The 27,777-nt window shown below is 39.2% G+C and overlaps 1 protein-coding gene across 1 annotated transcript in view; it reads right to left on the bottom strand.

The window, feature by feature from the left end:
• The window catches only part of RB195_001233 (uncharacterized protein), a gene marked incomplete at both ends in the record, with an annotated part of 49,959 nt that overhangs the window by 16,047 nt on the left and 6,135 nt on the right, over positions 1-27,777 (bottom strand). The window contains 2 exons of the mRNA XM_064197920.1: positions 7,326-7,477; positions 13,774-13,967. Of these exons, the coding sequence (XP_064053800.1) occupies positions 7,326-7,477; positions 13,774-13,967 (346 nt within the window). Of the gene's footprint in view, positions 1-7,325; positions 7,478-13,773 lie in introns of the transcript that reaches the window.

The following is a 27,777-nucleotide window of genomic DNA, read 5'->3' as shown; positions in this document are numbered from 1 at the left end:
AAATGAAGATGGAACCAAAAACTACTCACAGTTCGAGGCATGACTTCTCATCCAGAGCGTAATCATCCTCTTATAGACTATTTGATGCTATGCCCCAAAAAATCCCATTTCTCTCAAGATGGATCCAGACTGTTCCCTGCTTTTTCCACGTCAACTAGGCGACTAACACGACTCATTATCGCTCGGTACATACTGTACAGCCCACTTGACGTTACATATAACCGGTGTCGCCCAACGTAATCGCAGCGCTCTTCGCCGATAGAGCGCGCGATTTCCCGCACTGGCTCTTTCACACAAATGAGATAATAACATCTGGCCGACGACATGTGGCTCGAATCCAAGATCGAGGTCGGTAGCTTTGGGAGCTTCAAGATGAGAGGATAACATCGATGTGGAGATGCTCTTAGCCCGGAAATTCCGCTGTCATTCGAGATCAAATGATGTCTTTTCTCCAAAGGCTTCCATTAAGAGCTCTCCAGAAATTCTAGCCTTTCAAAAAGGGCAAGGAAGATTCTCAAAAAGCGTATTTGTGCATATTTTGCGAAGAGCTCGGGGATAGGATTGGATAATCAGAAAAAAAACGCGGATTTCAAGACGAAAGCGGTTTTAAAGCTTATGATGCAGCCAGCAAACTGCCACAAAGAGACATAAGCATGAGAAATTGATCTCTTATGACATTTAGTGGGTCTCCACTCGTTCTCAACCAAGAGCATTCACAAGAAAATCGTAGAGACACCGATAGTCGAGAATCTGAAGATGATAGCCCCTGAACAAAAACACGGAAACCTCATTAACTTCGTTATAATCTGAAATCAAAGAAGAATTTCATAACAAAATACCCTATTCAGTCGTAAGCTAAATTACCTAAAAACTCGAAATAAAACTCATATAGAACACCAGCTTTATTACTAAAATCTTAAAAAAAATGACAACTTCGGCTACGTGGTAGTAATACTAGTTCATCGCTACCAACACACGACCAGCAGGAAATTTATGCGAGTTTTTAAGTATCGTTCAACGATAACATACGAAACCAAATTATACAGGCTCGGATGATAACTATACACAATATCCTCGCCCTCTATTTCATTTCCTTTCAGTAATTGAAACTAAGAATGACAAAATTACACAAATTCAAAAAATGCGAAAAACTTCGGCGATTTCAGTAATCATTTCTACTTCTACTCATTTTTTGCTCATAGTTTGACCTGCTACCTGGTTAATAAGTTCTTATATTTCAACTCCTTTCGCTTGCTATTCGCTTGGAAACAACCATATGAAGAAATAAGGTAATAAAAAGAGCAATAAAAACAAAAGATAAAGAAAAACATACAAGATCACTTTTACTCACGTTAACAGAACTTTTGGTAACACAATCTGAAAGTTTCCAAGCAAATGAAGACAAGCGATTGAGGAATTGCTTAAGAAACGGGGTTAGCAATGTTTAAGAACGACATTTGCATAACACCTGACTTTACATTTATTACAACCGATTTTTCTTTTTTGTTTGCTTCTCACATGAAACATTATCATGAAACGCTGAAAGCACTCAAAGAAGAAACTTTCCACGATAATAGCTCCTCTAATCCTACTAGCTTGAAATATTCTGTTCAATTTCGCATATTTTACATACATAGAGAACCTTAAATTAGTTTTTTTTTGCTGCATGTCACCGTAGTATCACCGTAGCAGGTGTACCGTAAATGAAAATTTTAAAAAATGGATAGGTAAATGCAAAAAAAAAATAGAGTTAAAACGTTGCAAATTCAAAAAGCAAAATGACAGATACGTGAAAAATCAAGAATTTCTCATTGGCATTATGCTGCAAGTTTCACCTGCTTTGGTTCCATATATATTACCTGTCTTTCATTACCGTATCTGACAATATTTACGACAGCCCACACCCGTTGACATTACCGACATCGTAAGCCGCAATGCCTAGCTTCTAATAAACCTCTGCGTCGTCCACCTTCAGCGTCAGTGTTCCCCATTGAGCGAAATTCTCAGGAATCAAAAGTAAATGTCAACATTCCAGAAATAAAGGATGAGAGGACGAAGCAAAGAATACGCGCAGAAGTTCCATTCAAGGCTTGTAGCAGCAGAAGCCTCAGAATCCAAAGTACGCTTAGAGTACAATCCAATTGCCAAACGCTTCAGTAACTTTCATTACTCATTTGATCGACTAGCTTGCAACGAGTTTTCCTCACTTTGACTGATTACTCGCAGATGAAGAGGACCACAGACACACAGATGCTGTCAATACTAAAGTCATGGGTGCTTATCCAAAATATACACGCGACCCAAAAGCACGTCTTCATGTGAACATAAGCGATGAAATTAAACAAAAAATAAATAAATAAAATTAAACAACTGCGTAAAAGCGTTTCTACTATAAGACAAACCCAACATTTTATTCTCCACAAATAGTCAATACTTCGGATCCGAATTTTTGGAGTTAAATCTTGAAGTAGTATAAATGCTTGAACTCACTAGTGCAACTAATCTGATCCGAAACCATACGTTCTGGTTATCTTACTAACACCCATTTCTCTGCAGTCAGTCTTTCTAAAACAGTTACAAAAGAAAGGAAATCTATTCTTTCGAAAAAGTATCGTGCCTTGACCAAGAATATTGGATGAAATCCGTTTCAAAACATCCCAGTGAACAAGATAGAAGCTAAAGTTGAAAAGATGGATCGTTCTGCCTCTACCTAGACGATCCACTTTGGTTGGCGTGCGGCTAACCGACTACTGAATATTAAGATAATTTGGGAATTAGGGACTAGGGTCTTTACTTCTTTATGCAAACGCAAAATCTCAGCGAGAGGGTGTTTTCCACAACAAAGAATATTTAGGAGCTCTTGTTAATGTTTACCCTGAGGACACCGATGCGCGTTCGATTAGAGTAATAGAGAGAGTGCAGAGAACGTATGCGATTTGCTGCGACGGTCAAACAGGCAAATATAGCAACCGAATACTGATTAATTGGCCCAAAATTTAGGATATAAAGTAGAAATTCGCACAATAAACTAAGAAAAAGTGTCGTAACAGGTGTTAAAATCAATGGTTAATGTGTGGATGGATATCTCACCAGGCTTCAAAAACCCAAAGAACCTGTCACAATCTTTTGTCAATGACGTAGCCGTATTTAATGAATAAGTTCCAATAAAACATTGAAGAAAGCGTCCCAATTGTGGTCCCCCAAATGAGCTATGCAAAATTTTGCTGCTATAGACCCTTCAAATCAATACGAAGGAGACTATATAACTATGCATCAAATATTCCTTTACCATGTGTTTCATGTTTTGTTTACTCACAGTGATACTTGGAAACAAAACTTTCCCAGTACTCCGTCATTGTAGAGGTCACAATCCCATAAAAAATGTTCAAAAACTATGGGAAGAACGTTTGAAAGAGTAGTGTTCACTTGTAGGGAATGCCACGACCATGATGTTGCCATGATGTTAGGGCAACTGCTAGTTAATGACCATTCCGGATGTGATCTCAAGTTTGAGATGAAACAGCAAGGCTTTCTTTCCTAGCAGACATCTTCGATGCCAGATACGCTGAACAGAATCCCATATCGGAATGTACGTGAAACCTTGTTGCTTTCAACCAATTGATTCGATTCACTGCCTGGCGATTTCCTTCCGAATTATACGACGAAAACGTATTTTCATGGCACTGTTAAAGCTAGAGTGTCGCAAAATTGACAGTGTTGGGGTCTTATGAGTGACCCTGCATAATTCGCCCGAGTAGTACAGGAAGGGTGACATGCAAAATAGCTTTGGTTGTACCCTGTCCCCGAAGATGCAACTTGTTACAGGTAGTAGAACGATGGCAATCCACAAACAAAAAACTGTGCATTTAAGGCAGTTTCTGGTGTTTGTTTGAGTGGCATCAATTGGACTAACGACATAAGATGACGATGGAGTAGCTCCCGTTGTATCACCTAACAAGTTGCATCGCAAGAGAGAATTAGAACAAAGAAGGCCCTTTCTCACGCCCTTGTTTGGATTCAGAATTGAGCGAAATCATGCTAATACTCTTGAACTACACCCAATTCTTATCCAAGCTTCGTGAAGCGAACTAGACACCGTGAGTATCTCAGATATCTGCAAAGTCTTATTTCTATCATATGGTATGTTCACATCTCATTCCCAGCATTTCCAGCACTCCAGCTTTTAATTTCCAAACATTATGTGCATTTCTTGGTGGTGGGGGCTCTGAAACGGCTCTGTATTTACATTCTCTTCCTGTCTACACTATTTCAAAACCACGTAACGAAAACCGGCCTATGCAGTCCTTTCAGTTTTTCGTTTACATGTCGGGTAAACATGCATGTACACTTGAAATTATGGGATTCACGACAACCACTTCGATAATGTTGCAAACAATCAAATCAAATTTCGAAAATCAAAACTAAATTTCAGAAATTTACCACATTACTCTGGTCAAAATAGACCAGTACATCTCGCGTTTTATTTTCAAACATCGGAGAAACGCACCTTTGATAATCAGCAAATTCGTGAAGAGCGAATAGGAGAACTTAGACAAAATAAGTAACTGAGAAATCTAAAAAAAATCACAGCAGTCGGGTGAGCATCCCACTTATGCAAAAGAGAATATCACAGCTAAAATCAAGCAAGAAAAATGCAATAGAAGGTACAGATTTTCACTAATTATGAAGTCATTCTCCAAATGAAATTAAACGACTAAAAACACGCCTATATTATCCAAATTTGTTTAATTTATTTGATATTGTCGCGGGAAGTAGCAAGGATGCGAACATAAATGCAAAGCTCAGCTTAGCGGAAAATTTGGCTTTTTTTCAGAACCGATGATATATTGAAAAAAGCGCGCTGCAAGTGATCTTCCCAGATTTATCTGGTTATTGTAGGTGGACTTTCATGAACGTATGATATCTCGTGAAACAATAACGTAAACAAAACTGTAAATTTTTTTCGTATTCGCTTCGTCAACACGGCGACAAACGCTAGTGACATCTGCCGCATTGATGTACTTTCCGCTAATCTTCATTTTTATGACCGTATGAATCAAGGGTTTCCATGGTTCCCATATTTAGGAACTGGAATCCGACTTAGTGTTCCTCAGCCGTTTTCAGTGCTTGTGTGATTGATTGGGTCGGCTCAAACACACGCGAAGCAATAGGCTTAGCCCTTAATGCCGGATTTTCCACGTTCCAATGCACCCCAAGACTTTAGGTGGAAGCAACAGATTGTTGTTCTGCTAAGCACTCGCAGCGCTTACAAAGGTTTACTTATGAAAGCCTGCTGTTCTTGCCCAAAACAACACTCATTATTGCACCTGCTCGGAGACATGGAATATGCTGGCAACAATGGCGGAAGCTATTTGGCAATTATAGATGGAAAGCAGCGTTTAAGTCCAAATCCACCATCATCATATGCAAAACTACGCATTTAAGTGGGTAGTGAATGGCGGTCTAGAAAAGAAATAACAGAGCTTTTACACGCCTACGTGATTTAAATATAAGGGGGTTTTCTTTTGAAAGAAAAAAAAATCTAAGGGATGTTGTGCAAAGCTTCGAACTTCCGTAACAAAGGAAGAAATACGCTTTTTGGAACGCTTCTTGAAAATTCACGCTAACTACTGCACTTCTGCTAATGATCTCACGATTTTCTAGCGTTTAAACAACAAAATTTTCTAGGGTACAGTCTCTATGTATCAAACAACTTTCTGATCAACATCTATTCAAGAACAAGAAAAAAATCCTAGAAGTTGCAAACTGTACTCTGAAGAGACCCAAAAATGGCACAATTACCAGATCGAAATTCATCGTCATCAGTTTTGTTCATTGGTTGAAAAAAAGTTGAATGTAGCGAACGCACATTACCTGCTTCCTGGTAGCAGTTGCACCTATGCAATATAGAAATCGTCCACTGGTAAAACACCACGTTGACGATGGGTGTCCTTAACTGTCTCACAACAGAGAAACAATGAAACACGATAACGATGAACCAAAAATTCCCACGCTTCTAGGCGAATATCTGGTTCATCTGAAAACTCCTACCTATCCTATCCCAACTATGACATCCAATAATTAATGTCTTTGGGTGATACATGCTGAATTTGTTGAAAAATTACCCAAAAAGTGCGTGGCTTTTTTCTCGTTGTAACAACTAGGAATACTACTGGTAGCACTATAGTTGTAAAACAGTAAAACAATAAAAAAAACTCGGAAATCTCAATTCATTTGTCAATGTCGAAGTGAGCGATCAGCCTCGACGGTCCAAGCAGTGCAACCTCGGAAGTAGATAATTCCTCAGAGGAAAAGTGTGCGTGTGGGAGGCAGCTGACCTTGATTGGCTAATTTGTCAAAGTAGGGTGATAAATCATCGAGTTAAAAAGTACGAGCGATCGAAGGTGCTACGAGTAACCCTACGATAGAGAGATAAAATAGAAGTAAAACTGCAGAAAAATGAAAGAAAGGAGCAGAAAAGGAGCAGAACAACGGTACTTTATTTTGAGGGGGAGGTGAAGGAACTAACAAGGATGGGTCCTAAAATTAGAATACAATAAATCTGACCAGGCTACGTGACGCTTCAAGGTATGCAGTTCTTCAGAGGGTCATATGTTTCAAAGTCAAAAACACACACTGTTTAACCCTCCGCCAAACCACTGCAAACGTTCGCAAGAACGAAAGAGCTCAGAGCTGAAGGGCTCCAAATTGTAACTAATCAAGCGGAAGACGGGGATATTCTTTCGATCAAAATCAGTTACCACTTATCATAAATAGAAGGGATCACTCGACCTCGAATCAACTCAAGTATGAAATATCAGAAGTTTTAAAACTGATCTTAAGATCGAAAGTATGACATTCTCCGTATTTAAGTAAACTTGTATAAATAATAGGGATGTATGTATAAGAGTTCCTATGACCGCATACCACAACATGATAAAATCAGTGAACGTTTTTGTCCTTGACCGAGAGCTTAGATCGATCTTAAAAATGTCTCCAGAACCAGATGAAAAGGCTGGGTTATCGAAGCTAAAATTAGCAAAAATAAGAATTCATAAACCTTTTCAGTCTTTTTTTTTCAAAAGAAAGCTAACTACGCTTGTATCTAATTATTTGTGGGAAAATGGCTTGGAAGTAACTCTAACCCCAGCTAGCATTGGCTTTGACAAAACAGTAGTCGGGATACTTTTATCCTTCTTAAACTCTTCAGCAGCTGTTATCATACCCATCAAAATTCAGGCGCTTTCGAAAACTTCGAAAATAATAGCCGACATAACACTCGAAGCAAGGAAAACAACATCAAAATAATATACGTAAGTACTTACAAGCATGAGATCCGTAGTATCCGGAGTAAACCCGTGGATTGTACATACTGGCGGCTCGTGATTGTGGCGCGCGATGATACCTATGGTACGGGTGTCGGAGTACTGCAGCGGTCGGATCGCACTCTTCCACAATCACACCTTCTACAGCCAGCCTGGAAACAGCTAGGTATTTTAACGGCTAGAACAGTTCGACGGAGCGCTCTTTCGAAAAAAAATCGTTCCAAGGACGAAGAAGCGCTGTACATGTAAAATGCAAATTTCAGCCGATCAGGAGCTCATAGAACGCCGACGTACAAGCTTTGAACACATGTGCCATTTACATCTAGAATCCATGCTAAGATATTGATATCCCGCATACAAAAAGAATGGACGATTTTCATGTGGAGTTGTAGGGTTGATCTTTCCCACGAGAAGAAAAATCGAAAAAAAAAATTAGAAAAGAAGATTTCCCTGGAGTTTCGCAAAACGAAAATTTCAAATTCATGTAACCTTGAGTAAAATAATGAAAAGTATAAAATTTAAGAAATAAATTTACAATTCCTTCAAATCGAAAAGAAGATGATGGAAACAATAAGTAAATTTCTGTGCATTGATGAAATTAATCGATTAGTTCACAGCGAATACGAGATGAATTCGACTGGAACGAATTCTTCGAAAAGAAAAACACCTGAGCAAAACAAATGAGACTCAAAATCGAAACTCGAAATCAACAGGCAAAAACGAATCGTTTCTTCCAACCAAAACCAAATTTATAGCGAATTCCTCAGCTTTGCATAGTTTCGTTCAGAAATGGTGAATGTTCTAGAAAGCCCATAGCCCATTCATATTAATTTTTTTTTTCAATATTTTCAATGACCTTATTATGTGTCCTCTTTTACAATGCATCATAAAGTATTCATATTCTGGGAAACGGTGCCAGAATCTTTTTTCCAAGATCACCACCTTGGGATATGGGATGGGCGTTGAAAGGGCGGCCTCGGTGACAGTCGAAAGTGGCTTCGAAGGCTGACTACACAGGCTTCAAGTGACGCTGCCACATTTCGGTCACTCTCCTAATAATGAACATGTGGTCAATCGTAGATCGACAAGGGCAAAAGTCGGCTTGTTCATCATGGGTGATTTCTTCGCGACGTTTAAAAAGTTGGTCCAGGATAACCGCCCCAAAACCTTTTATATTAGACGCAGCAATTATTTTTTCGGTAATTCCTGGATTCCGTGATGGATAGCTTCCTGTGAAGGGGAATTATGATAGCGTGTCTTCACGAATCAGGCATCCTTTCGTCAATCTGTGTCGAACGGATTCTAGGATTGCCATCCGAAGGAGGACGAGATTACACTGTGCTAATTCCGTCGCTTCCATTCTCCAGTTTTTGGATACACACCAGAACCTCTGACTCGGTGGTTACACGCTGACCATGTACGTTGTTCATTAGACATACTCGAGCTCAAAGATTGACGGCGCCTGTCGATTCAACAAGATGTTGAAATGTTCCCTCCAGATAGATAGGATTGCCTCCCCGCTCTCCCTTTCTGTTGACCCTGCTTAGGACAGGTGTGCATCTCTTAATTTTGCCGCTATATTGTCATAGCAGGGAATAGGTTTTCTTCGGGGTCTCGCCCTCCCAAACTCCTTCGCTGCTGACGTCCATTCCTTCTCGCGATCACTCTTCAGCTGACGACGTAACTCTCGTAACGTTTCTCCTGGTTGTGGTCGCTAGTAGCGCGGGCGACGCATAGAATTGTGTGTGGATCTAGTCTCTGCAGATACAGAGGTGAATTTCTTTCTCGGCATCAAAACCGGAAGCGTCTTCTTTAAAGCACCCCCAATACAACTAGTGAAAGAGTCGGCGTCCTTAACCTTCTTCTTGGTTCCCACTCCAATATTTATCGACCCTTGTTGGCAGAATTTCTTTCTACATTCCTCGTCCTTAAAACCTGTCACGTAGATCTTCGGTTGAGGTCGAACTCCTCGACTTCTTTTCTGCAACCTTAAGTTCAAGCTGAGAAGAACAGGTCTGGCCGGAATCGAATACGATGCAGATGCAGAGGTGAATTTCCGCCATCGAATACGATGTTCCACACAGCTGTAGCTTTTCGGATATCCGACATGAGGATGCTCTTTGTCAAAACGTAGTCAAGCTGTAGTTTAAGAATTGTCAATTTCTGCAGGCGGTGCCTTTTTGGGGTTAAAGAGGTTGTCCCTTGCCATCTAAGCTGATGGCGTCGGTAATTCCCCTTAAACGACGATGCAATGACGGGACTTGTCAGCCCAGAAAGATCCATCAGACGTTATCCGACTTTTGCTTCGCGGGATAATACCATTTTCCAAGCACATCAGACTGTTGTTCGAGACCAATCTTTGCATTCGTATCTGTTCCGATAATAACCGCCTGCTGCCTGCGTGTCAGCGTGTTGAGTTAATAATAAAGAAAAACTTCCTTATGAGAGTCTTCAGCGGTCTCCGTAGGTGCCTGAGCGCTCACGATCCAGAGCTTCTGTCCTCTGCGATCCCGCAGTCGTATAAAGGCGCTTCCTGATCAAATTCCTCCAACGAGTTATTGTAGTCGTTCCTCACAGCTACTTCCTCTTCTCATCAGTATACCCAAAGCATATAATGTAGCTTTCAATACTGGTGATGGGCCGTCCTCTGATGTGCGTTTCCTGCAATGCAGCAAACGCCGCATGCAGATGTCGCAGCAGTCTGGACAGAGTGGCTTGTTGGAGTTCACTTGGTAGTGATGGGCAGTTACGTTAGTTACGCATTACGAAACGGATGTTTGTAGCTTAACAGTTTCTCTAGGCATTTGACTGGCAGTGTGTTAGACTACTAATTTTTGCTTCCATGCAACAATACAAGTTATATAGCTCGTACGCTCCCAAGGTGTATACTCAGATTCCTGTTTGCGTATATATATATATATATATATATATATATATAAATTTGTATATGTCTTTCTGCAACAAACAGCTAGGTCCCGCAGCAAAGTGCTGTTTCATCGAGCTTACGTCGGCAAACCAACCAAATATTACGGCCAGCACGACTGGAGGAAGATGTCACTGATAGTTTCGTTTCCATTTTGTTAATATTCCTATGAACAAATATACTGGATATGGGCTCTGATGACTATTATTTGGAAAAATGACGTTGGATGTGGTTTTCCAGCAAATAATCATTCTCCTGGTTTGATTTGCTTCTTTTATCCACTTCCTTATTTCCAATCGCACTGAAAAAGTTGAATTTGACACTCTCGACCCGTCCAACTATTGCCTCCAAGATCCTTATTTTATTAGTAAATGAAATCTTCAGTTTAGAATTATTTATCTTATTTATCGAACAAATTAAGCAAAGTCGAGCTCACTGATAATAATTTTAAGGTTTTTAAAACCCACTGGAACAAGAAACAATAAAACAAGTACCATTGCAATATTCTTGCTATACTTATAGACTTTTTCTTTGCTGAATACAAGGACTTCTCAAAAAGGAACTTTTCTGAGTACTAGCTTTTCATAAATGCATGTTTATATCTACAAGCAACTATTACTGACACATCGTTCACAGCAATATCAAATAACCATCTAAACGGAAACCTTTTTTGAAGGCTGGGCGCATTAAAGGTGACGTGAAGTGCCACTCAGAAGTACCAGATCGTCTTCAGAAAAATGAAGGGAATATTAGGGAAAACACACTCCATATATCACAAACTTCATTCAGTTTCAAGTTGCTATTCTCTCTCTCTCTCTCTATATATATATATATATATATATATATATATATATATATATATATATATATATATATATATGTATATATATGTATATATATATATATGTATATATATAGATTATATTCAAAGATATTTTAGAAAGTCATCGTGGAAAGAAGTTATAACAAAGCGGTAAACTGCAGTTCATGTGGTTTGAAGAGAGCCTCACTTCATCCCAGTTAAACCAAGGCAATATGATAGCTAAGCTAAGCAGCCTATAAAAAAGTATTCCGGTCATTTACTGAGGTGAAATCACTGACTCCGAAACTACGCGAAAGTTCTTGCTCTGAAAAATCGTTCGCTCATACCACCTTAGGAGCAACTGCTTTCCTGGAGTCAGTCTGGAATGACTTCTCTTCCGACACTGAATCTGTCATCACATGGTCTTCAGTCTGTGATTTTCTTAGTGGGCAAGGAATAAGAATATTTCTTTCCAAAATCCACAGCTAAAGGATACAAGTGCTACTCTTCCAAAATATAAAAACGCACAAGAACTTTACGAACGTTATATCCATAGATTTCGCTCGCGGAAGTGTGATAGTGCAATCAATCAGCGGAAATGTCGCCGTTCATGGACCCATGACGTTCTCCTTTTTTTTTAGTTTTTCTTTATCATACGACTGCAATACGAGTTTTGTGAGCATCTCTTTCAGTTCTGAATGGATTGAAAGGAAGGGGATCGCAGTATGATTCTAAAAGGATGGGACAACCCTCGAAAACCTAGTTCAAACCCCACAAAAGTAGTGAAAACAGGTTATTTTCCAAGAAGTGTAGAATGGGACATCGATAATGAAGAACTGTTGGAAACTAGATCCTAAACACACACCAAAATGTTGTATCGTATAACGTTTTTTAGGATTTTAACAACTTGAAAATTCCTCCTAATCAAAGAAAGTGAAAGAAACTTGCATTAACAGAAGAAATTCCGTCCAAAGGAGTGCAATATTTACGAGAAAAAAATCGAAGCGAATGACCTTAAGTTTGCCAAATAATCACTTCACAGCTCCACTTGTACTACTTCATATTCTTTTAAGCCAACCTAAGGGACATTGAAGATGCATGAGAGTTCAACATCCACAACCGAATCCGTTTGATATGGTCTTAATAAGGCTGGTTTGCCGTCAACTACTTTTTCTTCATAATTTGAAAAAGTGAAATCAATCACAATTTATCAGGCCAAACGACTGTCTTTGCGGAAGTTTTTGAACCCTCTTTTCAATAAAGTGGGTATAGAAACTTGCGTGCGTTGCTCGGGTAATCGTTGGATAAATTGCAGCTGTCTCTATATAATAAAGCCGTGCAGAAGGTAAACTCTCCGAAACGTGAGCCTAAAAGGATCATATCAACCTCGTGTTCTGCTGTAACCAAACAAAGCTGCACAAATCGCTCAATGTTTCAATGGAAATCGAACGCGGGGAATATGTTACGTTACATCATTGCATATTTGATAAATGTAACCTGTCAAAATTCAAAGAGATTCCCATCTTGGATTCTGGATCATGTCCTTAATAAGAAAGATAAAATCGGCAGTAAAAATATGGTTCATGGTCTTCTCATAATTCGAACTGTAACTTCACGGTCACACAACTGGTTTGGCACTGTTTTCAAGTGAATGAAGAAAATACTGACGCAGTTGTCGGTTTTCTTCATTGAGAGTGAGCTTATCCTTAATTCAAAACTCAAGCAAAACCTGTGAAGATTATAGATGAAGAAGTCGTTAAAAAAATGAAACTATCATTTACGCCCACATTGTGCTGTTCATTGAGCTTCATATACTATGTGCAGCTTATGAGTTGCACGTTAAAATAATGCTATGAAAAGAGCTAATTCGTAGAGGATCCTTCCATTTTTTTCAAGCATTTCCGCGGCATTTAAGATGCTTGATATCTTGGAGATCACAAGAACACAAGAAAAGACAAATTACCACGAACTATCCCCCACTCTATTCTGCATGAGCAATTACGATAAGATAAACGTATCAAACATTGAGGTTACAAATCCCTACAATATAGTATATTCTCATCTTGCTTATTTATCACTAAAATCGCCTCCTTCTTTCCTCCACTGTTCTTTTTTTATACACGCCGCATGTTTACTCGAGTATCTTCTTTCCCTAGCACACATTTCCCCTGTCCTCCAACCCGTCAGATCGTTCAATGCAGTCGCCTCAGCGAAAATAAACACGATCTTCTCTGCTCCGCACGATACCTCACATCTTTTCTTTATTTGAAAAAATCAAAAAGAATATATTACTCGTGTGGTTTAAGAACTCAAGCAAAGAAATCGTACAAATTTGCGCCCACATTGTTGCAGACTAAAACAGTTCTAATTTTTTCCTCAACTTTACTTCAGTATCTAGAAATAAGAAATCCGAGCTGAAGAAAAAGGTTAGGAAGTGGAATAATTTGAAGAAAAAGGAAACAAATAGAAAAATTGGATCCATCACAACTCCACTCATCCAGAAACAAACCCAAAAATTCCTTATAAATCAAGTAGTTACGTTTTAAAAGACTCAGCCTTTGTGACCTTCAACTCTTTTTATAGTGCTTTTTGAAGATTTTTGAGGACAAATTCTCTTTCCCCTGAAGCACGCTGCACATGAGAACACAAGTTGTCAAAATCCACCGAATCTTGCATTTTCAAAATGCGGCACTTCAAACATAATGCAAACATAGTCGACAAACCTATCCGCGAGGTGATTCATCGAATCCGACAAACTCCACGCTCGATTGGGAGCTGCTGCTGCGAAAAGTCCGTAGGAAGCCGTATGAATGTGATGGACTCCATTCGTCAGACCATTCGCTCCGCATAGTTCGACGTTCTGTTGCGAACCACCGCCACGGAACGCCGCACTCAGACGTCGCTTCAGCTTCTTCATCTGCCGTTCCAGGTGCAATGATAAGCGCGTCGTCTGCAATTACGTTCATAATTTACCGGAACCCGGTCGGATTTCGGAAAAAAAGAATAATATCGATCGACACTGTGAAAAAACGGAATTGAGGAAATGATATGATTGAAGGATAGGAATCGGCAAGAATATACAATTAGGGAAATGTAAAGTTTATGCGAAAATTGAGCAAAAGCATGAACAAAAGACCTATAAAAAGACACCTTTTTTTATCCGAAAAGAAGCGGGCAAGCAAGAGAACGATATATTTGTTTTAAAAAATAACAATGAATAGAAAAAAGAGGGGAGTAGTTAGGAACAGTTCGAAATAGAAGGAAAAACACAAGAACGTTTATTTTTACAAGAAAATGAAAAAGTATTCCGCTAGCTCATGAAGCAAATTGATTTAGCTACACCCCACTCATATAATCAAACGGATAAATCGGCACATAGTTGTTAGGAGAAGAAGACAAAGTATTGAATTTGATTGGAAAAACAAAGCAAATAACTTTTATTTCAGAAAGTAATACATCGTCGAGATGACGACAATTTAGAAACTATTAAAAATGACCACGAGCACAAAATGACCACCAAAGGACATGCAACATAGAATATTGTATGACTATGACAGTTTAGTGTGTACATATTATATTATCTATATCACACACATAAGCAACAGATAAGTTATGTAATCCTACTAGTCCATTTTTCAACACTTCTAATATCTGTCTGTGAACGTCTACAGAACCAACGACCTGTGTTGTCATCAATTTCCGTAACAGCAGGGCTTCAAGAGTACATCCAAACAAAACGTTTATATCAATATTGATTCTAAAACTTAAGTATTCTTGCCGCTGTTATGAGGGACGGAACGAGAAAATGATAAGAAGTAATGATAATTAATAAAAAGGTGAGAAAGTCACGAAAAATGAAATTGATTTCGCAAGAAAACAAGGTGAAGTATAGGTGAGACTCTTGAAAGTGAAAATACTTCGAGAACACAAGGAATGAAAGGAATGAAAGTGGCATTGAGAGGGTATGCAAAAAAAGAAATTCTTGTGAAATCATTGCGACACCAAAAAGCAACTGAAAAATTTTGTTAGGTGGTAGAAAAAAAACCGCTTATTTTTTTCCAGTATATAAAACGCTGATCCTAATCGTGGACGTTTTTAGAAGCCAACTGAAATATTCAGCCTTAGAAATGAGCAATCAGAACCAAACATCTCTAGATTGATTCAAAGATACTACTTGGAAAAAAATATGGTGAAACGAACACCAGCATGAGCTGAAAATTGAAGTCTTTACGCGAACAAAAAAAAACAAACTCAATAGAACTCCGTATAAGAATAATGTTCAAAAGACCACATCAAAATCATCGAATCGTTCCGAGAGGACTTCCTCTTGAAGAAATCGCACTAATATGAGGGCCGAACATTGGCGTAAATCGCGTCAGCGCTATCATATTTGTTCCCTAAATCATGTCGTTGAAAAACGAACTGGGTGACCGAATTTCGCCACCCTGTCGACCACACACGCGCGCACACAAACACGAACCCTCCCGAATGAACTGCAGCTGCTGCTGCTAATGCGTCCACGCGAGTGTCGATGATTTGCGCGCAGAACATGTTCCACGATTTCTCGGCAGTTCCTGTACAAACAACATGTGGCGTAAAACAGGACTTCTTTAAGACTACGCATATGATCTGAGAGGAAACAACAAGACAATACGAAATATAAACATTCTCGTTGTTCTTTTTCGAATGTTTGGATTTTATTCTAGACATGAATAAAAGTACATTTAAAAATAGATAAGGTGATGCATTTCAAGTTCAATTTCACGGGCCGCACGGGAGTGACACGCTTTTTATTACGTGTAAATTTGTATTTCTCCATATTTCCCTAGCTCACAAAGGTCGTAAAACCTCTGATTCATAGTAGTGCTCCATAGCTTCATTAATTTCAAAAAGAACTGCCGACAACTCCCATAGTAGTTTAAAGGCCAACTTTTAATGTGCGACCCACCATTAGATCTTCCACCTTCCCGCATGACGAAAAACCGCAAGTAATCCGTGGGTGCTGGACATGTTAATAGTGTTTTTGTGTAAGATGTGGATCAAATGTCTCGTAGGATTTCAGGATTTCGGGAATATTCCGAATAGCTCGTTTTTCAAGCAAATTTCAAATCGTAAATTTACGACGCTTGAGCCATCCCACTTCTCGAGTTCATCGATGAGTCGAGAGTAATGACTTGAATCTCGGTGTTTCTCAGGTGTTCATATCTCGAATACCCCATATTCTGATATCCGGTAATTTACACATAGCTAATGTCGTATAACTCGAATATGGAATTTCTTGGGAATTCAATGAGCAAAACGCAATTCAACTGAAACTCTATTCGATTCACCAGCGACTGAGTTCGCCACGTGTGAAATTACTGATGAATAGTAGATGCAAGAGCAACAAAACGCACCCAAAGATGGAGACAAGAAAATGCATAACAGAAAAAGATCATCGAGTGATCCTAGAAATTCCACTAGGTGACATAATGATCCAAAGGGTAACTACGCGAAATGGGTGTGGTCGACGACGAGCACAGTCGATCCGACTGAGGTTCGAGATCGTCAGCAAATGCCAGCCGAACCGACTCTCGACATTTCACATTGGCAACAACTAGAGGAAGTGCTGCCAAACATTGAAAGCGAAACACTTTGATTTCCATCAACATTAAGTTGTGTTCCAAGATCAAAAGTTGACTTCTTAAATACAGGGAATTGAAAAATTTGTGAGAATAGTAATACAGTGTCTAGGTGTTTGACCTTTACCGGTATAAGAACAAGAGTACCGAGTGATGCAAATAGGCTACGGTGAAGCTTAACGTAGTGAACCTGATTTCTGAATAATCCCATACTCAGTCGAGAGCAAAAGGCCCAAACCCCATTTAGAAAAAAATGATGATTTTCCGCATAAATTGCAATTCCACTGGCTAGTTTAAATTTTAAAAAAGTGAATATTCACCAAGTACAATATACGGATAAAATAAATTAAACAAAGAAGTGAACAAACAAATAATGATACTAATTCCATGAGAATTACAGATATGACGCGAAAAATAATGTAGAATATGATCATGATTAAACAATCAAATGAACTACTTCTACAGGCCTTTTATTATGCAGACCGCTTCTTTCTTGTGAATTCCCTCTGAATTTTTACCTTTCCGAAAAAAAAAACTCAGACAACTGAACGAAAAGTAAAGAATTGCTCATATGAACAAGCTCTTTACATGAGAACGGTCAAAATGCACCGATGTCACTTTCTGCTGAAAAGAAGTTTTTACTTCTATAACAGGGCATTTTATTCTATTTCATCTATGAAACCAATACTAAAACCTGGATGCAACAACCGAAACTCTTGCGTTTTTGTGTACTATGTGAACGACCCAGAGACCCAACCTTACTGTAAGCGTATTTTTGAAAACTTTTTGGTTTGGTTTTTGAATAACAGAGAAAAAACTTCTGTTTATGCAAAGAATAGGAAGTAACTACAAGAGCTTCGCAACTTAATAAATACAACTGTTCCCGAATTTATGATGATGGCGAACACGACAAGAGGACAAGTTTAACTAGTCTTGTAGCGAAAGTTGGTTCAATTGCCATCAAGAGAAAAAACGTGCGAGCGGAAACTGATTGAGGAGCATACAAGTACTGATTGACTAAAAGAACCGTTAAGAAAACTCTCTAGCGCTGAACGATGCTAAGTGCAGTGGAGAACTAGACTACAACTCTGATGCGGGTTACCCAGAAGGGACTGATAGCAGAGAAATACAAGAAAATTGGAAATGTAGGAAAGCATTACATGAAGAGCAGAAAAATTCTAGAGAAGGAAATTCTTACAGTGAGTTCGTTCTCCTGAAAACAACATCGCTATAGTACGCGGCTGGTTTTTCTCGGATCACCAGGGGCATCAAATAATAGTTGTGAGAGAAATCATCGACACTAAGAGAGACATCCTTGGATAGAAAATGAATCTTGACGTGCGTCCTCCAAATGCACAGCGCCTCATCGATGATAGTTGTGAAAAAAACGGCAGCGAATGTTCAGAGACAGTGGCCACCGAAGCGGGTTGAGATCGTTCCGGCCAGCGATGAAAAAGCGCTCATTCGCGCCGTAATTGAGATGGTCGGCACAACCTTCGTCGCTGAACGAGTCGCACCGCCGGTCGTTCACTGATGAACGCGAACGAGCCACGCCGATCGTCGAACGCCGCGCCCAAAACATTCGATTATAGACGAATTTAAGTTCGAACAAGAATCGTTCCAAAAAAATATAGATCATTAGGGCGTGTACCGATGGAAGTTTATAGCACGATCGTTTCGATGCCCGTTGTTCCATGCAGGACCTAAAAAATTTTCGCTATCTCTAGCAGTTTCTTCGCGAGGGCCCTGCTAAAGAACTCCGTTACAATGGATAGATTTAAAGATTTTAATCTGATGATATCTTGCAGTTTGCTCACTGGAGAGGATTTGATTTGCAGTTATTCCAAGGCCTTTCTAAAAATCAGAAAACTTCCTGGTATGTGCAAGAAAGCAAGACCAGAAAGAAGTCGTCGATGTCAAACTTCATCCGTACATATCCTATTTGTACACGATTTTGTCCTGAAACGACTCTTCTTCGAATTCAAATTCGTTTATGGACGAAATCGCTGAGAATGTTGAACACTTTTTAGGTCTCTCTTATATCAAATTGAAAAGAAAAAACGTTGAAGACCAAAAACAGACACGAAGTGGATCAAATTGCCAAAGTCAAGGAAAATGGTGCAGATACAATTTCAAGAGAAATAGAGAACATGGATATAAGGAAATAATACTCCGAACAACTGAAACATGGCTACTGAGAAATCAAAACTGATAAATCCGTGTGTAGAGCACTATTGGAGAGTTGAAGAACAATACTCCAACAGAATACATCTTTTAAAAAAAATATTTTCTGGAATGTAAAAGTAATTTTGTAGCTCCGAAACAGCGCCATACAAAAGCTACCGTTATGCAGGCATTATTTCAATCCCAGCTTCACTAGTGTCATCATAAGATGCGCTCTTTGCTAAAAATAAATTAAGCACACGGTTTTGTGCTGATAAGAGGGTGATGCAAATGCAATAAAAATTCATATCAAGGGAGTTCATGAAGTTTGTTCACCTCTTCCACATATTACCGACCGACTGCAGTTTCTGAAATAATTATCACATTCTCTTTTTTAAAGTTGAATTCAACAGAATAAAAGCATCAAAATCGATTACACAAAGGAATTCTAGAATTCTCCGAAAGAAAAATGACAGCTTCAAGGCACCAACGTTTGTTAAATGGTTGTGTCGAAAATGTGAAAAAAAACAGAAAATCGTGTCTCTCCTGAAGAGAATTTCCCTGTGGAATTTCAAATGCGAACAAAAAAATCTAATAACTTAGCTCAATCATTACAAAAATTACGTAGAACGAACAAGAACAAAAATATAATGTAATAAAAGAGAAATCAAATACTCTTAAAAAGAAAGGCAAGTATCTCATATTTCGTAAATTAAGTGGTAGAGTAAAATTGGAAGTTCACGGCCACGCAAGTACGCAGAAATACAGATGGTTTGCGTAGGCGTAAAAGCGAAGTGTACGAGTTTGCTACTATCCTTCGGCCTGAGTCTAGTCCACAAGATGTAAACAAAATTGCAAAAAAGCTAAGAAAAACAACAAAACTTCAGGAAACACTAACTCTAGAATCTTTGTTAGAGCCAGTGAAAAACAAGAAAGACGAACTCGGGCGACGAGGTAAGCTCACAAAAACTCGGGTAATCTCATTACGAATCCCTTGGAGAGGCATAAAAGGAAACCAACTCCAGCATGATACTTTCATTTAATTATTCCGCGACAACCTACTCTTTCTCGTAGACGATTTTCAACCAGTCGTTGCTAACTTCTCTAGCGTGTAATCAAAGGATTTCGTCTGCAGTTTTCGAGTACCTCCATCTCGTAGAGGTTCCTCTCAAGGCCATAGTACAGGCCCGCGCAGGTATGCCAAGTGTAGTGGAGTGGTCGGAATGCAGATATGCTGTGAGTAAACAAGGTGATAGAAAGACATCGAACTCGCCGTAAAAGCTACGTTCTTAGTAAACAATTCAAGGAAAGAATGAAAATGATTGATAAGCGATGACAAGTATGTAGTCCGAAGAAGTCAAAAAGCCGCCTTGATAGCCGAACTGAAACCGAAGACAAATCACAACAAAAAGGAAAACAAATGACCTTGGGAACTGAAAAAGAAGGAAGTGGCCAACTAACCCCAACCATAACTAGTGACTGCGAATCGGACTATGTACGCCCTCACGTACTTCATCGAAGCCCATGTCCAGATGAGGAGATGCAGCTGCGAAAGTACAGAAGTAAAACTCTCGTAGTCGAAGACAGTCATGTTAAGGGCAGAAGCAGAGACAAAATATTGGATTGCACAGCGGAAAAGCCCTGAGGGAATCGAATTAAATTTGGATTACGAAAAGATAACAAGGACCACTAAGCCGATCCAGTCACTGATGAAGAACAGTGTTTTGTGTACTTTTCACTCTGAAATAAAATCCTAAAGAGTAAAACGATATCACTTCTGTGGGATTTGCGTTCAGGTTTAGTTTAAGTAAACGTACACAGGACGTAACGAGCAGTTTGTTTAGCCTGGAGGCGCGCGGTTTTCGTACCTCCGAAGAGATTATCAATCTTGATGCTTTTGATGATGATATCTTTGTTTTTATTTTTATTCATTCAACGTCAGTGACCCAAGTGTCGAAAAATTTCCTACTTACCTATTTTCAGCTATTCAGCAATTAAAAAAAAGAATGTCTAGGAAAAGAAGAAGATAAGTGTAGAAAAATAATGTGGTTAAACATGGAAAGGGAATGGAGTATGAAGAACATCTACGGATCGTACAAAGAGTATGAATAATAAAAGAATCGCATGTATGCAGATGCATAAATAAAGAATCGCAAAGAAAAAACATTTAAAAATCAAGAGCAAGAATAGAATAAGAATAGAATAAGAATACCGTCTTCTATATCTCTCATATAACTTACTCGTACAAGGTACCAGGTGTACTTCGGGATTTGGATCTCAACATCGTTCCATGATTTTGCTAGCAAACAAAGGAGGAAATATACGCAGCATATGTTGGTGTCCTATATTTCCTTCCGAAAATTTCGACGTACATAGCAATTTACTTACAGCAAACTTCTGTATAAATTTTTGGAGTGGAAGAAGGCACAACTGCAAGGCTAGAGAGGTCTATTTGCGACATGAACATATAACAGAAACTGTTTCGACTATTCCAACTCTAAGCAACGATTAAAACTCTTTCTTTTGAGGAAAATACATTCCTCAGAACCGCTCTCCCAAAGCAAGTGTGTCTACAAATTCATCTCCCTCCTTTCTTCCTGTGTCCAATCAAAGCGGATCTTCTCTTTTCCAAAGAAAAAAGGGGAAAAACCTCTTTCCGAATCGAGCAAAAAGCGATACTTCGAAGGAGAAAGCGACGAGTAAAGAAGACTTCAGAAAAGTTCAAAAAAAAGAAAATAAGATTTGTAGAGGAAGAGGAAGAAACGGAAGTACAATCACAAAATTCGAGCGTTGATGTAATAGTAATTGGAGAACGGTACGCACTTAGACCATAAAAGTGTATATATCATGAATGATTATATCATGAAAACGTATGTTAAACTTTTCAGGTGCGTTAGACAGTAACGAATAAGGTTGTAATATGTTCCGGTTGGGAAGCGAATTCCAATGAAGAACTACAGACACTACTCATAAGAAAGCAACTATGACGCTTATCTTCGCAGAGATTCCCGTTTTCATCCAAAGAACCATCCCAGCATGGAATTCACATAACTTCAAGAAAAGATAAGCGTCAATTCGACGCAAATTGACAACTTTCGAACAGATAAGAAAAACGTCTCTCCGATGTGATGACAGCCTCTCCACCCTGCCTACCCCACTCCCGCCGCCCTTGTTCACGCTGCACCATGTCCCTGCGCAAAAATATTCCGCTCAAGTGAACTCTTGATGAACTTTTGAGTGGAGGTCATGTTTGTCGACAAAGAAAGCTTAGCAAAATTCACATTTCCCCACAATTTTTCGCTCTTGTGACAGTCAGGCAGATAGCAAGAATGTATTACTTCACGGTGAGAGCTCGAAGGAATGAATTCTTGACAATGGTTCATCTTGAGGCTCGAGCTGCCGGGGATGTCACCGATGTCGACGGAAAATAGAAGGAAATCCTGGAAGAAGAAAAAAGTTAGGAAGACTGGATGAAGTAGAAGATAAGTTACAAAAGTATTTCTGAAGAGTTTCGTTCAGTTCATCTGATGCTTACAATATCTGGAAGAAATGAACTAATTATCGGTGAACAGAGCTAGTGACTAAACATGTAAAAAGAGACCAGGATTGATCTAAGGGGAGCAGTAATTGATATTAAGAAAATCGAATGAAGATGTACACGAAACCAGAAGGAAAAGATAAACAATCGAATGTGTGTTTGCGACGAGCAGGTCATTCGACACCGATTCGTCGACTGACGAACAACAATAACCATGCAGCGCTGCTATCGCACTTTGTCACCGAGTCGAATGTTTTTCTATTTCCAGAGACAGAGATAACTGCGAAAAATAACCATGTCAAGATAAAGCGTTGATTCACTAAAAGGAATTGGAAAAAAGAAGAGACACAATGCCGATGCAATCAACAACATAGCTGTTGCACAGCAGATTTATGGACAGAAACGAACAAACTCTGTGAAGCAGTGGTCAGAATGACCGGGCACCTGAACACTGTTGATCTCCTGGCGGCAGAGGTATGAAAAACGGCCCGGAAGGTACGGCTTCGGGCGTTCCGGCGCGCTACTTTCTACAACGAACTTTCGTCCCAACGTAGTTATCTGGGCTGGCAAATAACGAAATTCATTGCAGCAAAATCTCAAAAAAGCTCTAAATACGACTTCACAAGATTGCCCCTTTCGCGTAAAAAGGAAATAAATAAAGAGAGAAGTAACAAAAAAAATAAAGATAGAATAAAAACAGATAGATGAGAAACAACATAACAGAAGTTATAACAAGTGTAAAGTATCTGCGTATGCAGGAGTCGAAAACGCCTGACACTATGTCCACTCCTACGTCTTGGATTAATGGATTTGGATTGAAGCGTTAAAAACAACTCCAATTAGTAAAGTCACTGCTGACAAGTAGATGTTCGGCCCCGCTAGAAGTTTTTTTTTTCGAAGAATTCCATGGAAGGTTGAAGCAGCCTCAGTAAAACGAGAAAACTTCGTTTCAAAAAAAAATACTGGATTACTCATAGACGGATGGTGACTCCAACAGCTGCAGTTGCGAAATCCTGCAATTCTGAAATGAGCCCACCTAAAATACACAACGCTGTCAGGATTATTTGAGATGAGTGTCTGGATGAAACAAACATTGAGAAGTCATTCGAAATGCACAAAAAATGTAGGAAAAAATGCAAAGCACACGAATTTTCAAGAAAACGAACATAAAAAACACAAGTGAAATTATATACCACAAGAGAAATAAAATCATTATGTTAGTGTTTTAGAAGTTAACTCTACCGCATTTGCACCTATGACGATTTGAAGCAAAATGGTGTCACAGCGAAGCGAAGAACTTCGCTAATAAGGTGGAACACGAAGACAACGATAACATACGTCAGCGAACAACACAACAGTGAACCAAACAGTGGAACTAATACCGTCATCGTCGTCCGTGCGCGTCGATCTAATCACATTCCACTCCGTTCATGGTAACGGTAACAGTTAAGGAATGTGTGCGTGTATGGCGTCGTTCAATTACGATAACGACACCCAGATGGATTCGTTGCGATCGATCAATACCAACCACCTCGTGTAACTAATGAGGATCATCGCTGGTCGCCGGTCGTTAAGGAACGCCCTCGTTCGTCATAGATACGTCCGCGTACGCATACAACACCACAAAAAAAAATCCATAAATGAAGGCACAATAATGGCCAATCATAATATTTTTGGATGCTTTCTCTTCTCTCACAGGCGTTATCGTTATAGTAGAAGGGCCAATGTGAATTTTTTATGGTCTGCAATTTTTCGCGCATATTTACAGACGTTTAGAACCACGAGACGACATAAGCGTAACTGGACGTAAAATACGGAACAATGCCCTCCAACTAGGGTAGCTCACTCTTCCATTCAGGACGTTTGTTTCATCCCGAAAACTGACGTTGATCTGAACGTACGCTGGAGCACAGTCAATTTCCACGATGCACTCGCCGCCAACTTCCGAGATTTAGAAACTGCAAATATTGTCCTTTATCTCTGATTAATCTAGCAGTTTTTTAAGGGGATTTTCTCTTATCTTGTTGAAGTTGCTTGCTCAACCATTATGAAATCTGTCATTCTAAGCAAAAGTTTTTTTTTAATGTTAGCGGCTGATTTCGTTACTGGGGATTGCAGCCATATGTAGTGGTTTTCTCGTTAATTAGTAGTTAGTTTTTTTTTAGTTATTGCTAGTTACTGCTAGAATCTGCTAAGTCTTCAATTCATGCAGCTCACTACTGTATTGAACATTTTCAATTCTATACTTAAACTTTATGACTCTGTTCTCGCTGTGGAACATAACTACTGCCATGATGTCGAACGGGCTAAAATCGTGATTTTGAACCTATCTTCATCCTATATTAACCTTTCAGCTAAAACCTAATATTTTGACACTGGGTGGTAATTTTTTGGATACCTTAAGGAAAAGAAACAACAAATAAGCAACAAAGTGTGGGCCAGATGGGTTGACACACCGCAAATGGCTGGGGATTAGAATGGCCGGGTGATCGAGCTCTCAGATAACGAGAAAAGAACAATGTGCTGTGCCATGACCACGGAGCGGCTGCTGTCACTGATACGAACTACGAGGACGAAATACATGTGAAAAAACAGAAATGACGAACACTCCATACAAAGATGACAGCTCATCGCAATGCAGTTTGCCATGAGTCAATCCAAAACGAGCTTAAAGTGCATATAATGGGACCCAGGCTATAAATGCATATGTTGCAGTCAAGTTTCGTTTGTTTCCGTCAAAATAAAAATGGAAATAAAATATGTGTCGATATATCAACGTATATATCGGTGTAATGTCCACGTATACATATATTGTCTAACTTTTAGCTTTATTTTTTATTACTTCCTTACACCAATATGCATAATGAAATTCTGGTGTGCTACTCGAGCTCTGACTTGCTAAAAGCAGCAAGAAAACAAAATAAACATAGCACATTAATAATTGAACCTCTTGATTTTGATTTTTATCAGTTTATCACATTAACTTACTGATATACAAGCGTGAATAACACATGTGTATTTTTTTATCACTCTTTAAACTTAAATTCAGGACTTTAACGGAGGGTTTCTCCTGAGCTTGAACTAAAGTATAACACTAAAGAAACCTAGCAAAGGAAAAGTAGAGGCTGTACAGGCAGGCTATTGTGGTTATTATGATATGATATCAATCGACGGTTGCCTTGGAGAGGTGTTAATAAGACTATCTAAGGGATAATCTTGAAATCTAGAGTCCTTTTTTTCCGGGGTGGAGGGAAATGATGTAAGCTGAAACTTCGAAAAGTACAGCTTCTCCTTTTTCCTTCGGAAGTTCTTACCTTTAGAAAATTCCACGCCGTCTACGAGGAGGAAAAGGATCATCATCAAAAGGATCAGGATTCAAGAAAGGGAGCCCACTCATTCACAAAAACTAAATAGCACATCCAATCCACACAATTACTGTTCGATACAGCCACAATTTCCACAGATAAGCAAGGAGAGGCAAATGACCAGCATGACCATAAAAAGCAATTAGTCCTAAGTCTGCACAACACAGTTTGAATTCAACATTCAAACACTGGTACACGCGGATCCCTTTTGAAGCACATTCATGGAATAAGCCATGTTATTGATTATGATCGAGGGAAGCTATCGGACCATAGATTCAACTTCGCGCCTCAACCCGCAAATACAACAGTGGAATGATGCACAAATTTCTGCTAGTTTCAGTTACGACAAAAAACCATTTACCCTATGATATATTTAAATAAGCAAATTCAAACTGGTGAATGATACACAATAAAACTCCTAATAGGTGCAACGAGAACTGAATATGATACCAGATATAAATAGCAAACATAAATGAAAGAAGTTTTTTCTCCAAAAAATAAAAATCGAAACCCTACTTTTCATTTCTAAGATTTTTTGTCACATTTCCGGCATAAGCGAACAACCCAAAAAATGCATACGTTAACGTGTGTCTTGAGCTGGTCAACTTGAAGAAGGCAGCGAGATTTCAACCAGATACTCGTTTCCTCTTAACTTTTCATCCTCGAGGATTTTGAAAGAGGAACGATTGAAAAAGAATCTTTAACCAATCGTTGTGTGCAGAGAAATCAAACGAGTTCCTTTCGCAGTTCCTTCTTTTTTCCGTTCTTATCATTTGTTCGTCTTCCGGATCCCAACGCAACAACAGAAGGAGGAACAAGGGCTCACTAAGCTCCAGGATCAAGAATGAATTAGAAGAAATGATAACTTTCAGTTCTGATAATTGCTTACTAATCAGAATACGAATGCCTTTGGAAATCTTTGACAATTCACGTGACAAATGCTTCAGAATCTCAGGAAAATTCACAGGGATTTGTTCGAAGTAAACCCAACTAAAAGAAACATCAATTGGAGATTTGCCAAAATCAGCTGCATGAGCAGAAAAAAAAAACCTACGTTTCCTTTAATTGAATTTGAATCAACACGGGAGTATGATGATACAAGAAAAGTTAAATGAAAGGATTTAATTTGTCATTTAAACTCATAACTGTAGCCTCCTCTTTGATATTCAAGTACATAAGTAACTTCCTTTGTTCCCCACTCCTAACTCCCTTTTGACAAAACTGGATTTCCTCAGGTCTATTCGTCCATACCGACGCCAGATCTTGCGATAAAAGTTTTTGGAAGCACCCCAACCTGCCCCTGGAACTAAAATATATCGACAATTGAAGCTGCCTAAAAGCATCTTTTGCCTCTTTTTCATGACGAAAGTCCAGAATAAAATTCGAATGCGAAAGTGCTCAGCCTTGTATTTCCACAAGAAGAGATGAAATTCTCGAGTAATGATGTCCAAAAAACCAAAAAAAAAATGAGGAGCTCTCGAGGATGTGAATCAGGTGATCGCGTTAAAGGGAATACCCTCTATTTATCTGCGAAATCTCACAATGAATTTACACACCTCCAACGTTCGAAAGCATGTGAAAAGTTTCGCATGTGAAAAGATGGTATTTGAAGCGACTGAAATAACTAGGGCCACGAAGATAATCTCTTGTATTCGTTTTGAAACTTGTCCCTGTTATTTCCGCGCAATTGAGGTTGAACTACAGAAAGTTGAGAGCTGAAGGCTAGCGGTGCCGAAGAACCTTCGTCTCTAAACAAAGAGAGCAGTTACACTCTATGAACTCATTAATTTCTTCTTCAAACCTGAACCTGAACGAACGATAAAAAGCACTGATGAGGAACAGGAAGCTCATAAAGCGAAGAGGAACGAAGAACAACAGCGATGTCACATCATAAACAGTCGTCACCCGGTTGACGAGTCGGACGGGAGGAGCATCTCGTGCGCTAGACACCGTGAGGACGAGAGGGAGTCCGAATGACGAGCTGCGAGGCTCTTGTTCAAACACACTTAGTGAATAACAACCAAGGTTTTGGTAGCAACG

Source organism: Necator americanus, chromosome IV (assembly GCF_031761385.1).
Source record: "Necator americanus strain Aroian chromosome IV, whole genome shotgun sequence".
NCBI classification, from domain to species: domain Eukaryota; kingdom Metazoa; phylum Nematoda; class Chromadorea; order Rhabditida; family Ancylostomatidae; genus Necator; species Necator americanus.
This window is presented reverse-complemented; position numbering and strand designations above follow the sequence as displayed.